The sequence below is a fragment of the Myxine glutinosa genome, chromosome 7 (assembly GCF_964187855.1).
Source record: "Myxine glutinosa chromosome 7, kmMyxGlut1.1, whole genome shotgun sequence".
Classification (NCBI taxonomy): Eukaryota; Metazoa; Chordata; class Myxini; order Myxiniformes; family Myxinidae; genus Myxine; species Myxine glutinosa.
This window is the reverse complement of record NC_136267.1, coordinates 100,587,121-100,603,732: the sequence shown is the minus strand read 5'-3', so window position 1 is coordinate 100,603,732 and position 16,612 is coordinate 100,587,121. Positions and strand designations below refer to the sequence as shown.

At 42.8% G+C, this 16,612-nt stretch overlaps 1 protein-coding gene across 1 annotated transcript in view; it reads left to right on the top strand.

Moving 5' to 3' along the window:
• Positions 1-4,557: 4,557 nt before the first annotated feature.
• Positions 4,558-16,612, top strand: part of LOC137430839 (A disintegrin and metalloproteinase with thrombospondin motifs 4-like) — a 36,304-nt gene continuing 24,249 nt past the window's right edge. The window contains exons 1-5 of the mRNA XM_078782053.1: positions 4,558-4,857; positions 5,553-5,665; positions 5,745-5,922; positions 6,085-6,237; positions 13,497-13,629. Coding sequence (XP_078638179.1) covers positions 6,134-6,237; positions 13,497-13,629 — 237 coding nt within the window. The 5' untranslated portion in view covers positions 4,558-4,857; positions 5,553-5,665; positions 5,745-5,922; positions 6,085-6,133. The remainder of the gene's footprint in view (positions 4,858-5,552; positions 5,666-5,744; positions 5,923-6,084; positions 6,238-13,496; positions 13,630-16,612) is intronic.

Here is a 16,612-nt window from a genome sequence, read left to right as displayed (position 1 = left end):
CAGTCACGCGGCCAAAGCTGCGCAAAGGTGCCCTCAAGGCGACGGGGAAATCCAAAGGTGCCCTCCAGGCGACTGAGAAATCCCACCCTCGGGTATGGATGTTTCACGCCCCCAAACCGGCGAACCGCAGATTTACCTTCAAAATCCACGTTACACACACACACACCAGATAAACGTCTGGATGCGATGAAAATTGTTGAAGCGAAGCGAAAAAAAACCTTGCGCGATAAACGCCCGGCCACGCCCCCTCTCGCCTTTCCCGGGCAAACGCTCCGGGATAATGTGTGTATATATATTGCTGCCCGATAAACGGGCTTTTCAGAGTACCCGAGTTGTTTTGTGACAATAAAGAAACTCGGACGAATTCCAGCTTTTTGTCGCGTCCATTCTTCCGATTACGTGGGAGCACAGCTCCTTCACTTCTTCCCTTTTGGAACTTGGAAGCGATCAATGGCTTCTATCTTGGCTGTCACCGGTTGCACCTGACCCTGACCTACTACATGGCCTAGGAACACCACCTGTGCCTTTACAAACTCACTCTTAGATAAGTTGATGGTCAACCCTGTCTCGGTCAGTTTCTTGAAAAGTGCATGGATTTGTTTAATATGATCTTCCATGGTCATGGTGTGGATGATGACATCATCCAGATAAGCCTCCACCCCCTCAAGGTCTGCAATAAGCTTATTAATCAGCCGTTGAAATGTAGCAGGCCCGTTTTTCAATCCAAAGGGAAGAACCTTGTACTGATACAACCCATTTGGTGTGACTAAAGCCGAGATTTCCTTGGCTCTATCAGTAAGAGGAATCTGCCAATACCCTTTCAGCAAGTCAAACTTAGTTACAAATTTAGCTGGGCCTATTCTATCAATACAGTCATCAATCCTCGGGATGGGATATGAGTCGGTCTTGGTCACTGCATTAACCCGTTTTAAATCCATACAACAGCGAAAACTGCCATCGGGTTTTGGAACCAACACACATGGTGAGCTCCATTCACTGCTGCTTGGTTCGATGATGTCATTCTCCAACATATACTGAACTTCCTTCCGAAGATACTCTATCTTCACAGGGTTCATCCGGTAGGGGTGTTGTTTCACAGGAGTGGCTTCCCCCACCTCAATATCATGATATACCAAGTCAGTACGACCAGGTACATCTGTGAACAAATGTGCAAACTCAAAAATTAGGCTGGATAGTTGTCCTTGTTGTTCCCTCGTCAAATGACCTAATTTTTCATCGAAATGACTCAACACTTCTGTGTTCATCAATCTGGGACAAGCCTGGTCATCAAAGTTATCAAACTTTACACCGGCGTCAACCTCTGGATTCTCTTGCACCCCGACTACAGGCACGACAGGTGAGACAGGAACCATTTCTTCCACAGGCTTCCTCTCGTAATATTTCTTCAGTCGGTTGACATGACACAGTTGCCGCTTTTTCCGTCGGTCGGGAGTTGTCACCACGTAATCTGTTTCATTAACCCTCCTTTCAATTACATAGGGACCAAAATATCTAGCCTGTAATGGCTGACCTGGAACAGGAAGCAACACTAACACTCGGTCCTCCATTTATAGTACACCCCTACATTTATCACTACTTCAAATACCTAAAATTACAATCAGGTGCACCAGCTCAGGTGCAAATGATTAGAACATCGTTAGAGAGGATCTTGGAGGAACCTGTCTTATTTAAACCTCAGACATTTAGTTTGGTTTGCTCTTTGTTGTTGAAGTGTGCGGCATCACCATGCCTAGATTAAAAGAGGTCTCTGAGGCCTTCAGAAATCAGGTTATAGATGCCTACGAGTCTGGGAAGGGATTTAAAAAGCTCTCCAAACAATTTGAAATCAATCATTCGACTGTCCGGAAGATCATCTACAAGTGGAGAAGATTCCAAACAACTGGCAACTTGTTCAGGCCAGGCCACCCCAGCAAGCTCAGCCCGAGAACAGACCGCAAGATGCTGAAAGAAGTCTCTAAGAACCCCAGAATATCATCACAGGACCTACAGGTAGCTCTTGCCACTGTTGATGTCAAAGTGCACGAGTCTACCATTAGAAAGAGGCTGCACAAATTTGATCTACATGGGAGGTGTGCCAGGAGAAAACCTTTGCTGTCCAGAAAGAACATCAGGGTAAGACTAAAATTTGCCAATGAACACCTAGGCAAAGACCAGCACTTCTGGAACAATGTGCTCTGGACAGATGAGTCAAAGGTAGAGCTATTTCGCCACAGTACCAGAAGACATGTTTGGCGAAAACCAAAGACAGCATTTGACCACAAGAACCTGATACCAACTGTAAAGCATGGTGGTGGAAATATTATGGTTTGGGGCAGCTTTGCTGCATCAGGGCCTGGGCAGCTCACCATCATAGAATCCACTATGAATTCTTCAATGTACCAGAGGGTGCTTGAGGATAATGTGAGGCCATCTGTCGGAAAGTTGAAGCTCAACCGAAGGTGGACCTTGCAACATGACAATGCCCCTAAACATACCAGTAAATCCACCAAGGAATGGCTGAAAAGAAAGAAATGTAGGGTTCTGGAATGGCCAAGTCAAAGCCAGGAGCTAAATCGCATCGAGATGTGGGGGGATTTGAAAGGAGCTGTGCATGCAAGAAACCCCTCAAACATCGCACAGCTGAAAGAATTGTGCATGGAGGAGTGGGCAAAAAAATTCTCCCAGTCGATGTCAGAGACTGGTAGACAGTTATAAGAAATGCCTACTTGAGGTTGTTTCTGCCAAAAGGGGCAATACCACCTATTAGAGCCAAGGGTGTACTTACTTTTTCTACATGCAAAATTTGCATTTATGTTTATTTAAATTATACAATGGACTGAATGAATGAATGAATGAATGAATATGAATGAATGAATGAATGATCGTTTTAAGGCCATTTTTCCCCGCTAGAGCGGGGGTTAGCCTTGCGGGCCCCATGACAATCATGGTTCCCTGTTTGAGGCAATGTTTTTTTTATGGCCGGATGCCCTTCCTGACGCCAAGTTTGGAAGGACTACAAAATGTAAATGTTTCATGATATTTGTTATATTATATCACCTTTATCTATCAATATTGTTGAAATGAAGATCAAATAGCCGTATGTTGAAATATGTTGAAAAAGTTAAAACTTTACATGGGGTGTACTTACTTTTTCACGTGACTGTATATATATATATATATATATATATATATATAGATATATATATATATATATATATATATATATATATATATATATATATATATATAACTAACTGTGAGAAATAGTAGAAACTCCACAGTACGAGCAGGGCGTCTCATTTGCATTAAATAAATAATCGGGAGATTAAATCAGACGCAGACGTAGCTTCAGGATGGTCGATCTTTAATTCTCGACAAGCTTTCGACCAACAAAGGTCTTCTTCTTAGTCGTCCCCAAGTTCAGCGGAAGTTCAGTTCAGTTCACACTTCCGCTGAACTTGGGGACGACGAAGAAGAAGACCTTTGTTGGTCGAAAGCTTGTCGAGAATTAAAGATCACCCATCCTGAAGCTACGTCCACGTCTGATTTAATCTCCCGATTATATATATATATATATATATATATATATATATATAATATATTTGCTGTGTATATATATATTACACTCGCAAAAATTGCATTATATTATTATTTGGTGTGGAGCATGTGATTACGGGGTTGCATCTGCATCATTGCAGGGCGTCCTGGACTCGCATCGTCTCCTGGAGGTTAAAGCAGGAATTTGTAAAAAAAAAAATCGGTACTGGCGATAACTCGCCTGCTCTTCCCGACTTTGACACCGTGGGATGTTTAACGTCCACCAACTAATGCTAACAGACGGAACGACCAGTTTAAAGTCCATTGGCACACACATTGATGTCTTGCCATGCCTGCAAAACACCAGGGTGAGAGTTTATAGCCGAGTCGGGTTTTTAGCCCAGGCTAGACAGCTCGGAGATTAGTGTGCGCATCTAATGGCTTTCCTGTTAGTCCAAACACCACAATCGTATAATAGACCATAAAATCCACGAGGCAACCATTCACATCTGCATTATCCAGTCTATTGTTTATAATTGTGCGGTTTAACCAAAGATTCATTTTACATGATACTGGGCATACTGTATTAGGGTTAAATTGCCCATCATCTGATTACCACACCCCTTTTCCATCCCAGCAACCATATCCCCAAAATCTTCCCAACCACTCCTCCTTCCAATCCTGCTATCAAAACAAGCCCTCCCTGTGCCTGGCCCACGTACTCGTATTCCCTCATCTCCATTCCCATTTGTACACTTCACCTTTTGAGTTCCCTCTTCAATCCACTTCGCAAATGTCCTTCATTTCATACATTGTACAACATTATCATGTTTATGCATCATTCCTCGCTTTTACATAAATATATATCGATCTTCTTTTCTATTTTGTTTCCCGCCTTCATTCCTTCCCCCAAACAGAATAATTTATATTTAATACATATCTTTCTGCCAACCAATATCATGCGGCCCTTCCCTCCCTTTCCCTCATATTTATCAATGAACCGACAACCAGTCATTCTGCATCAACTCGTATGTAGGGACAGCCAGCTTCATCATTAGTATTTATTAATGAACTTGCAATCAGTCATTCTGCTAGTTCCCAAATCGCAATATAATATTTCTTTTGTCCACTTATAAATGTTGCTTTGACTTACGGGCAGGATAATCTGTGCATGTTTACCCTTTTCGGTCTGTTTCCAGTGCCTCGTGTGGCTCCTTTCAAGAGCACGTGCCTCGCAGAGCGTGGGAAAACAACGTGCCCGGACGGTGCGAGGTAGCGTGCCACATCTCCAAGAACGTCACGTCATCGAAGTATGGAAAGGTGGGATGTTTTTACCTGCCTTGCGCCGTTTGCTGTCAATATGGGCGCAGTTTGCTTATAGCTCCGAAATGTAATGTTGTCCCTCTGCCATCCCTGGCTGCTTGAACAGGTGGTTAGCGATCGGTGAGTTAGCAGGTTACCTACCAGATGTTGGCTTAGAGATGTGCAAGTCATAATTTGTGTTAGTGGCGTTTACTGTTTATAATTCACCAGGTCAGAGCAATTAATTTCCAGTTAACTAGAGTTCGTTTTATTTATTTGTATGCAGTCTGTGGCTGCTTGGTTGCATCATTTTATGTGGGCGTATCTGTGTCGCTGATGCAATGCCCCCTTAGCTCATTTTGCCGACCTCGGAAGGATGACAGGCTGAGTCGACCCCGCCTGGGGTTCGAACTCAAGACCCTGAGATCTTAAGCTAGCCACCTTTGTTTTTTTTTTTTGTTCCTTAACCTTAACCTTAACCGTTAAGCCAACACCAGGCTTAGTTATCTCTTATGAAATTGCTGAATAGAATGTATCCCAGGTGTCATGGTATCACTACGGCATGCGACAGGTTCATAGTAACTGCAAGTCAACCCGACCCAGCAATTGTTCTCTCGTTTTGTCTTATTTACCTTTTCTCTCCGTCTCTCTCCCTCTCCCCCCCCCCACCCCCCCCCCCCCCCCCACCCTCATCCTCCCTCTCCTTTTTACAGTGATTGAAAGGCAAGCATGTTCCCAGTTGTCCCATTCTTCATTTTACTGGCTATCTTCACCATGAGACCCCATGTAACATCTCGAGCTACGGTGGCACAGCCTCCATCTGAACGTATGCAGTACCCATTATTATTTCAGTCCTCACCTGCAGGTGCTTTAGACAGAATGGTTGCAGTTAAGTCCCTCGGTAGGTCACGGCGGTTCGCATCACGGGCTCGGGTGCTGGAAATTCTGGCAGTGGCGGATGGAAGCATGGCTCGTCGGCATGGTGGTGAATTGCGCAAGTATCTGCTCTCCCTCCTAGGAGAAACTTCCAGGGTGTACCAACACCCGAGCCTCGGCACCAGTCTTCGCCTCTCACTCGTAAAGGTGCAGTGTAGGCTGAACTCGTGCATGTTTTATCTTTGTTACGAATACTTCAGAAAAACCTAAATAAACCTAATTAGTATCTCCACCTGCTCGTCCTTATTCGCAACCTGCTCAACTTCTCCATTTCACTTTTGTGTCTCCCATATGGTGCCATCTCTGCAGCTGGTGGTGCTGACACCTGCAGAAGATGTGTTCTTGAATGTGACTCCTGATGCAACGTCTGCCCTCCGTCGGTTCTGTTCCTGGCAGTACAAAGAGCAAAGGCCAGGAAATCGCCACTTGCAGTTTGACATCGCACTTCTTATCACACACCAGGTGAGTGAGTGTGTTAGTGCTGTTCAAAAATTATGACTTTAAATTGCATTTCTGTAGAACACAAAAGGGATGAATCACTCAAATGTTATCATAACAGCTTCATTCACACGCAGGAGCAGGTAAATCGAGTTTCTGTTGTTTTAATAGTCCTTGTAGGTAATACTGTAGTTAATTTTATTACGAGTAAAAATTTAATTAATAATTTACTACTAATATATTTTTAAATAATTTTATTTTCTTTTATTTATTTTAAATTTTTTTATTTATTTATTATATACGTATCTATATATATATATATATATATTTTTTTTTTTTTTTTTTTTTTTTTTTTTTTAAATAAAGAATTTTATTTTATTTATTTTTTTTTTTTTAAAGAATTTTATTTTATTTTATGATTTAAAAAAAATAATTTTATTAATCATTTACGAGTAAATAAGTTTAATTAATAATTTTACTAGTAATAGTTTACAAGTAATCTTTACAAGTAATAATTTTCTTTACTCCGTAAGCCTGGTGTTGGCTTAACGGTTAAGTTGGCTGGCTGGAGATCTTAGGGTCCTGAGTTTAAGCACCTGTCGTTGAAATAACATCAGGTGGATTGACCCAGTCCGTCATCCTTCTGAAGTTGGCAAAATAAGTACCAGCTGACTGGTAATAGGGGGCATTGCATCAGCGGCACAGCCGCACCCATAGAAAATGATACAGCCAAGCAGCCACAGACTGGATACGAACCACCACCATCATGACTTTATGTTGTACGATATGCATTATGTTGTACGATTCTGAGTGGGTTCATCAAAAATGCAGTGGTCTGAGAGGGTCATTAACCAGTGTGGCAGCTACATTCAAATGTAAGGTGTGCACAGAGGGAGCTGCAGATGGAGGAAATGTTGAGTTGGATCTTGGAGACGGCGTGAAGCCGGAAGGTGTGAAAACATTTTGCTACATCGGACACATGCTGAATGGAGAAGGTGTATCAGACTCGGCAACGGTTGCTAGAGTGAGATCTGCATGGAAGAAGTTTGGGGAACTGAGTGGTGTGCTGATGAGGGGAGTGTCATTGAAGCTGAAGGGAAAGGTGTATGCTGCATATGTGAGAAGTGTTATGATTTATGGGAGCGAGACATGGGTAATGAACGTAGAGCAGCAACGAAGCCTGGAAAGGATGGAAATGCGAATGGTTCGGTGGATGTGCGGAGTATCGTTGAGAGAGAGGAAGACAAATGATGAATTGCGAAAGATGATGGGAATAGAGCCTGTGATTGATGCTGTGAAGAGGAACAGGTTGAGATGGTTTGGTCATGTGTTGAGGAAAGATGAAATTGACTGGTTGCGAAGAGTGATGGAAATGAATGTAGAAGGAAGTAGAGGACGGGGAAGACCGAGAAAGACTTGGCTAAAGATGGTGGAAGAAGAAATGCGGGCAAGGGGGTTAACAAGGAGAGATGCAGAAAATAGGGCAAAATGGAGAAGATTGTCATGGGGACCGCAAGGCTAACCCCCGCTCTAGCAGGGGAAATGGCCTTAAATGCATGTTGTTGTTGTTTGATATGCATTTTGTTAGTGTCTTCACGAAAGATTAAGTAATATCTGACTTTATGAATAACACACGCACACACAAACTTCCGAAATCCTCTGAGGTTGATTCGCATAATACATCCGTTCATTGCACAATTCCACGTTCAAGGGGTTCAACGGGCATGAAAACAAACCATGATGTTGGACCATGACCATGACCGACAGCGACGCGATACTTCGACATAGATAGAAACAACATGGCCATACTACTGTCATATATATACGTTCAGAAAGCAAGAACAAATCTTTACTTAAACATGCTTTACAGGAGCTACAATGAACAATTAACAATGCCAACTAATAGTATAAGGTCCTCCAGGTTGGAAGAACATCTGGATACACATTGTTTTATGTGCCATTCTTAATTGTTATCTCAACTGGACTATGTCAAGCTGAGTTTTTGTCGACACCCCGTGTCTGTCGTCCGTCTGTCATCTGTCGTCTGTCTGTCGTCTGTAAACAATTCAACGTCTACGCTCTAAAAGTCACAAATATTGATTAAATTTGAAGAAACTTGTTATGCAGCATCTTTAAGACATAAACTACAGACTTGGCATTTAATATGGAATATTTTTTTTGTGGGGGTGAACTTACTTTTCAAGATGTCTTAGAACCAAAAGTTCATTGGAATTATGTTGAAATTATTCTAGATTTTGTTAATGTGACCTTTAAAAGAAACAAAAACCACATTTGACATTTCGAAACAAATAAATTGATCCTTGAATGTGATGTAAACTGATATCGAACTCAATTCATGGACAGTGCTGTGTTAAACTTCTGTACGTTTTCCAGAAGTATCTTTTTATTTTGCACATTAGCCAAATTTTTTTTTAACAAAAACAAAAGTTAAATTACCACTGGGATTACGGATAGTAAAATTACAGTTCAGTACTTTGTGTAACCCCCGCGAGCATTCAGGAGAGCACGTCCACGTTGAGGCATGCTGTTCACGAGATTTGCCAAGGTTTGGACAGGAATCGCTTGCCATGCAGGGACAATAGTCTGCTGCAATTCACGCACAGAGGTCGGCTGCTGGTCCAAGTGGTCGATTTGACGCGTTAATTCTGCCCACAAGTTCTCTCTCGGATTCATATCCGTGGACATGGCAGGCCACTCCATATGCTCTACACCACGGTCAGCAAGAAAGTGTTGGATCATGCGAGCACAATGAGACCGTGCATTGTCATCTTGGAAGACAAAGTTTCCTCGAAAGGCTGCACGAGCAAATGGAAGCAATGTTTCTTCCAGAATGGCCCTGTACCTGAACTGGTTCAGGTTTCCATTCAGAACAACCAGGTCAGTTTTGCCCCCTGCATGAAAAGCAGCCCAAACGGTCACCCCACCACCTCCAGCTAGGACTCTTGGCACTATACAATCTTTGTTGTAGGCTTCATGCACTTGTCTGCGCACTCGGATGTGGCCATCTTGACGATAGACCAGAAATCTAGACTCGTCACTGAAGATCACGTGATTCCAGTGTCCTGGCTGCCCTTGGCGGTGCTCTCTGGCCCACTGCAATCGGCGCTGGTGGTGTTGTCTGGTCAGGCATGGCTTTCTCAGGGGACGCCTGGCACGATAGCCTGCTTGAACCAGTCGTTGGTTGACTAGCCTTCTGGATACAGGCACAATTGTCAGTTGCTGCCACTCAGCCCGAGGCCGATTAGCTGACTTGGTACGGCCATTGTGAACTAACCGGTGCAGCTGGCGATCATCCCTCCTTGTGGTTCTGCGGGGACGTCCTGGCCTCGGTATTGGAGTAGGGACACCCCTCTGAGCATTTCGTTTCAGGATCTTTGACACCTGACCTTGAGTGATGCCATACTGCCGAGCAATAGCACGCTGTTTCATGCCATAACTTCATAAAGCCACCACTCCATGACAAACAGCATTGTCGAGTTGACGGACCATCTCCAGAGGAAGCGGCAATAACTTTTGGAGATGTGCAGCAGTTGTTTTCCACTAATACAGAACGCAACAACCCTTGTATACCTGACTGTGAAGCCAATCATCAAATGCACATGTCGTACATTTTGCCACGCCACCTGTGATATAATCCTGTTGTTGACTTCTTGCTGCGACAGACAATCAGTGACATGGTTCTTTTAACAAATAAATCACCAAAGTGTAAAAGAAACTCACCAGATTGATATACTGAGTTAAGAAAGTAAACCCAAGTCAAGAAAAAAAAATTATTCCATATTAAATGCCAAGTCTGTAGTTTGGGATTGCATTTTAGCGTTGCACGCCCAAAAATGGGCGCGGCAGGGCGGCCATATTGAAAAATCAATTTTTGTCATATATTTTTAGCATTTATAAACTATATAGTTTGTGGTTGTATTATGCATATTCTAACCATATTGATATAGACCAGTTGAGTTCAGGTTCCCTGGAACCTCTCTAGTTCACTGCAGGCATACTGTACCATCTGTAATAAATATTTTGACAATACTTTCTGAACAATTCTCAGGTTGCTAATTCTTGTTTTTCCCTCTACAAAACACAATTTGCCTCAATCAAGGCCGAAAGAGGTGGCGGTCTTAAAAGGGTGTTAAAAGGTCGAAGGGGCATAAAGGATGTAATTTAAGGACTAAAGTGTCGGGATTGTCTGAAGGGGTCTAAAAGTTATTAAAACGTCTAAAAAGGGTCTGAAGGGTATTAAAAGGTCTGAAAAGTGTGAATGTTTAAAGTGTAGAAAGGAGTCAAAGGGTCTTATAGGTTATAAAGGGTCTAATAAAACAGAAGACCAAATATTGCATTGGAGTCATCAGAAGGAACCCAAATAAGTAAAGAGCAAAGATGGAGTCATCAGGAGGAACCTGGATAGGATTTGGGTTGCAGCTGCTACTCCTCTACCCTCAAACCCATCCAGGTGCAGTCAAGTGAGCCTTACAGAAAAAAACTATTTGGGGTCTTAGGGTTTTAGAGAATCTTAGGGGTCTTAAAGGTCTTAGGGGTCTTAGAGCGTCTTCAGGTTATAAAGGGTCTTTGGTGTCTTGAAGGGTCATAGGGTTTTAAAGGATATAAAGGGATTTTATGGGTCTTAAGTCTTTTAGGGGACTTAAAGGACTTTAAGAGTCTTCAGGGTCTCAAGGGTCTTAAATGATCTTGGGATTCTAAAGGGTTTAAAAGGTCTGATTCAATTAATACACATACTCATGTTTTGTGCAGACAAACAAACGAGCCCAGATGCAATACCCTCTCTTCTGGCGAGGGTAACAAACACACATTTACTCACCCCCACACATCCAATACCAGATCACGAGTGAAGAAAAAGAGCAGACCAGACCACGATGATGCACTTGGTGTTTTTTTGCATGAGATCAGCACAACAAAAACACTCCTCATTTGCCTCTCGCACCGGCACATGACCAGAAACAAATTGTCGCCTCGAGAATAAAAGCGGACACATACGGAGGCTTGGGGTATATTGGCCTGAGGAGGCCAGCTTGGAAGCAGTTGAAATGTCGCCTGAGAATGGATCTGCTCTTGTTTGCTACCTCTGTTACCGAAGATGGATGGAGGTTATATACTTTAAGTTTTCACCCTTGTCTGTTTGCCTGTGAGCAGGATATCTCAAAAGGTTACAGATGGTTTTGGACAAAACTTGGTGGACATGTTGGGTGTGTTACACTGTTACAAGGACGAATTGATTAGATTTTGGTGAAGATCCACATCCGTTAGTTTTTTAAGTGATTCTTCACCATTGATAGATGGGGCCAAAAACTATATATATATATATATATATATATATATATATATATATATATATATATATATATATATATATATATATATATATATATATCACAATATCTCAAAAAGTTGTTCATAGATTATGACAAAACTTGGTGGATGAGTTGGGTAGGTGACAAGAACAGGCCAATTAGATTTTCGTTCAGGTTCGGATGCATATCCGGCCTATCATTGGGCTCCAAAATGTAAACTGTTCAGCCTGGCAGAGGTGTGTGCTCTACCAAGTGCCATTTTAGTTTATTACTAGATAACCAGAGTAGATTTAATTACTTTTTTGGCTGGATGTGCATTGTCCACATTTTTACCTCCACCATCTATGGTTGACACAGGTTGTTTTCGCCTCTGCTTGTCTGTCTGTTTGGTTGTTTTGTTTGTCTGTCTGTGAGCAGTATAACTCATCGAGTTTTTTTTGTATACATAGTCAAGGCTCGTGGAGGAGCTAGTATTAGTACACTGAACAGATCAGAATGCAACAGAACTAAAGGAACAGCAGAGAGCGAGGAAACATCAACAGCAGTGCCGAAGGCCAAGAGAGGGGGAGGTGGACAAACAATGCGTGTGGGGAACAATAGGAGGCAGAAGAGGATGCATCGGGCGGACAAGATGGATATAGAAGGAAATACTCAGGTGGGAAAACTGGAAATTTGGAAGGAGGATGGATTGGAGTTTGGTGGGTTGGAAGTTAGCGAGGTTAGAAAAGATCATGGTTTGGATTGGGGATGATCTGTGATTGGGGTGAGTTGGCTTAATGACCTGGAGGAAAGAATGAGATTGAAGAGAATGTGGAAGTTGGTTCCACAGGCGGGAAAAAGGAGGACAAAATGAGTGAAGGTGACGGATTTGGAAGGATATGGGCAGAACGGATGAAACATGGACAGTTCGGGTGTGTGACAAGGAAAAACTGATTCGACTTTTGTGAAGATCCATTGATGCGGATACTCCAATTTTTAAGTGATTATTATTTGGATACTGGAATTTCTTCAGTATTTCTTCATCTTTGAGAGATAGGACCAGGGCCGCCGAGGGGTAAGAGGTGACCACCCGGGGCCCTGACCTAATATGAGCCGGTAATTATTCCTTCAATTTTTTCTGTTTCATATAATTATGATTGTTTGTGACGATGAAACACCGTGTACAGCTTTCTTTTGTGTCTCCCTCCAAGTCACTCAGGGCGATTCCCTGACATACTATTGCCATGGGCAGTAAACACCCTCCCTCGTGAAATAAACTACTGTGGGAACAACTTATATTATAATTGCAGTGACGTAATGACGTTACGACAAAACATGGTGGATGATTTGGGTAGGTGACAAGAACAATTCAAAAGGTCCAGATGCAGATCCAGGTGGCGAAAAGATCATCAATCAGTGGCAAATTAGATTTCTTCCATCAGTGGGATACAATTAAACTAGGCGTCCCATCAGTGGGATGGATACAAAATGTAAACTGTTCAGACTGGCAGATGTATGCACTCTACCAAGTGCCCTTCTAATTTACTTAATTAAGTGGCTTTGAAACACCAAAATTCCTGAAGTGCTTACCTTATTTCTTGCTCTATTATTCAAAACAACATTTTATGTTTGGCCTCACCTTTCATAATAACAATTGCCCAGGATGCTCTGTCATTGTGGTGTTGAATTACATTGAGACTATCTTCCTATACATATTGTACTTCACAACGGTTCGGGTTGGAAGGAGGGTTAGGGATGCACCCACACCCACTAGCCAAACCGCAAATTCTGCTCCCTCCCTAAAAATCTCAAATAAAACACCCAATATAATATTACACCAAATTCCACTGCCAATCAGCAAAACAAACCTCATGAACAAGCTCATGACTCCTCTCTCTTCAATGTTCTGGTTTTATCTCAAAACATCAGGAGTCGTTGAAAGTAAATAATATTCTTATTCAAACTTTGTCATCACAGGACCTTTGTGGAGCATCAACATGTAACACCGTCGGTATCGCTGATATCGGCACAGTCTGCAATCCCCAGCGGAGCTGTGCTGTCATCGAAGATGATGGACTTTCCACTGCCCACACTGTTGCCCATGAGATTGGTACAAAGTCTCTCTTAATACACAGCATATTTATTTATTTGTATTTATTACTTTCCAAAATCGAAGATTTTCCAAGTTTTTTTGGTTGGTCTTGTGCGTTATTCTGTCTGTTTGTCTGTCTGTCTGTCTGTATGTCAGTCGCCTACAGGTCACCAATTTTCAAACGATCCGCACAAAACTTCACCAAATGGTAGAGTTGATCATCAGCAAGAATCATATTTTTTGGGGGTCAAAGGCCAATAGGTCAACATACGCCAAAGGTCACCAAATTTGTTATATTTCTAAAATCCTCAATTTTCATCCGATTGACTTGAAATTTTAAGAGGATTTGCATATCTCATCACTGAATTCAACCACCAAGTATTTTTGAGGTCATCAAAAACGGATTGGCTGGCCAACAACTTATTTTAGGGATTTCGCAAATATCGTGCAATGCGCGACATATTTATTTATTTATTTATTTATTTTGAATTTGTCATAACATCACTTATTTAATTATTATCCACCATGTCTTCTTTTTTGCCATTTTTCTAAGATTATCTGCCTTGTATGATGATGTGTTAGTGCTTCCACTGACTAATCTCACTATATCATCATCATGGTTGTCCCGTTAACATTAGAATACCTGCCAGTTGCTTGCATGAGGTAAGGACTGCAGAGATTAATTTTCCTCCCTTCACTCAAGATCTGAGGATTGGTTTTGTAAACTTTATTTTCTTTCCCCAAGATTGGGGCTCATGGAAGGTAACAGACACTATGAACTGACAGTGAGGCGATGGGGCAACTCTTTGACACAATAAGCAAGGGAATGAATAAACAGGAAAAGAGCAGACGTGGGAGGGGAGGAAACACTGCAATCTACAATTAAGAGGGAGGGTTAGTAAGGGTTAATGTGGGTATTAAAGGTTGGGGGTAAGGATGGGGGATGCTTTGAAATCCTTGAGGAGGGGTCGAGGAGTGGAATAGCAAAGCCTGTGGAAGGCTGTCCCACATATGGCAGAACTGAGGAACAAAAGTTTTGAGGTGCACAGTCATCCCGGAATTTGGAAGTTTAATGAAGGGAGGTTACTGGAAGAATGCACGCAACCTGGAGTTATTGAGAAGGATCAAATGGCTGAGAGAGGAGGGGGGGTGGGGGGGGGGAGGCAGAACTGGAGGAGAGGTGGTAAAAATCTGAGATGCCACAAACTCATTTTAGCAAAAGGTCAAAATATAAAAAGAACATCCTTGCTTTCACCTCGTTTCCTTGCACCACTCAATCTGATTTGAAAACCATGCTGCCACTGATAGTACATTGCCATGGAGTTTAGCCATTTTAGTTTGGACTGTGAAAGCTCGCATTTTATCCTGACACTTTGAGAAAGTGAACAGATGCAAAATGAGATGAGGGCCAGCCAATCAGGTAACAGGTGGGCATTTGCATTTTGAGTCAAACTGAAAGGAAACACGTTATTGTTTGGCCTACTATAATCCAAATTATTATTGGCACATTTCAAAGGCACTGAGTTGGCATCGGAGAAGAGATAAGTCGCAAAGGATTAAGAACACAATATGTCAACTTATCACCAGGCGATAATACACATGCAAGGTGCTAAATTGCTCATAGACATAGGATTTTGGGCCTGGTGGGCCATACACAAAATATGTGATGCTTTAAGGGATAGTGGGAGACGTTTCCCAGAGCATTGCAGTGGGGCAGGAGGGTGTCAGAGGCAACACTTGCGTGACAGATGCCATCTTCATTTTCACAGGCTCAGTCATCTTGGATTTCCCTTCACAATGACAGGACGTGTCAATTTAAACCGACCTCGCTTTCGCTTCGTTTCATCCAAAGATGGCAGAGCCTCTAAGCTGTCTAGCCTGGGTTTGAATCCCGTCCCAACTATAAACTGCCATCCCGGTGTTTCACAGGCATTGTGATTCAATAATGTGTGTGCCATCCCTCAGATGGATGGTAAACTAGGCGTCCCATCAGCCGGCAGTAGTCGATGGGTGTTAAATATCCCAAGGTGTCCTTCACGAAGAGTAGGCAAGCTATCGCCGACATCACGACCAAATTCCTGCCCTAACCTACAGAGGGCACTGCATCAGTGGCACATCAATTCCCTCAGCCAATTGAGCAGCCTTGTGTTGCATATAAAGGAAGAAGAAGAAGCTGCAAAGCACCAGCGTTCATAGAGCACATTACCCCGCACAGTCTTTTCAACTCTTGCTTTGTGTTTCCGAGCACAATCTATATTAGCTTTGTTCGTGAATTTTGAATAGCAGGTGCGATGGCAACCATACAAAGCCAATGGGTCAACCAGAGCAGTCCAGAGCTGATCCTGCTGTCAACTCTTCTCGGAGAAACTGACGATTTTGGAACGATCTTTGAGGAAAACATGGCCAAAACAAACGGATCTTTTGGACGAAGTTAGCTCTGTTGTTGCATCACTAAGCGTCACCATTTTTGTCTGCATCTCGCTGTTTCTCCACTCTGAGTGAGCAGCAAATTTGATTGGTTGACACGGCGTAAAGTTTTGCTCAAGTACTACTAAACTGCAGGGTTTTTGGAAGTGCAAACAAGGCGATTTGAGTGCAGAGGAAGTGGAAACTTTTGACCATAGACTGACTGTTTTATTGTGCAGGCCATGTTCTGGGCCTGCCCCATGATGGGGCTGCACATTGCACGAGCGCTTCAGGAGGAAGTGATGCCTGGCGTGGTCATGTGATGGCAGCCACTCTCTTGCGTGCTGCCCGTGGACCACCTTGGTCTCCTTGCAGCTCCAGTCTTCTTAAAGACACATTTCTCGCAGGGCGGGGTAAGGGGAAAGTACGTCGTGAGGCGAACAGACAGGAATAAAAATAGGCATTTGAACTCCGGACTGATTTCAGGGTGCTTTGTGACCTTTTCCAGATTCATGCCTGCTCAGTTCACAAAGGAATCCACCACTACCTCTACCACTTCGACCCGCTGGCTGGACTTACAATGCCAGACGACAAT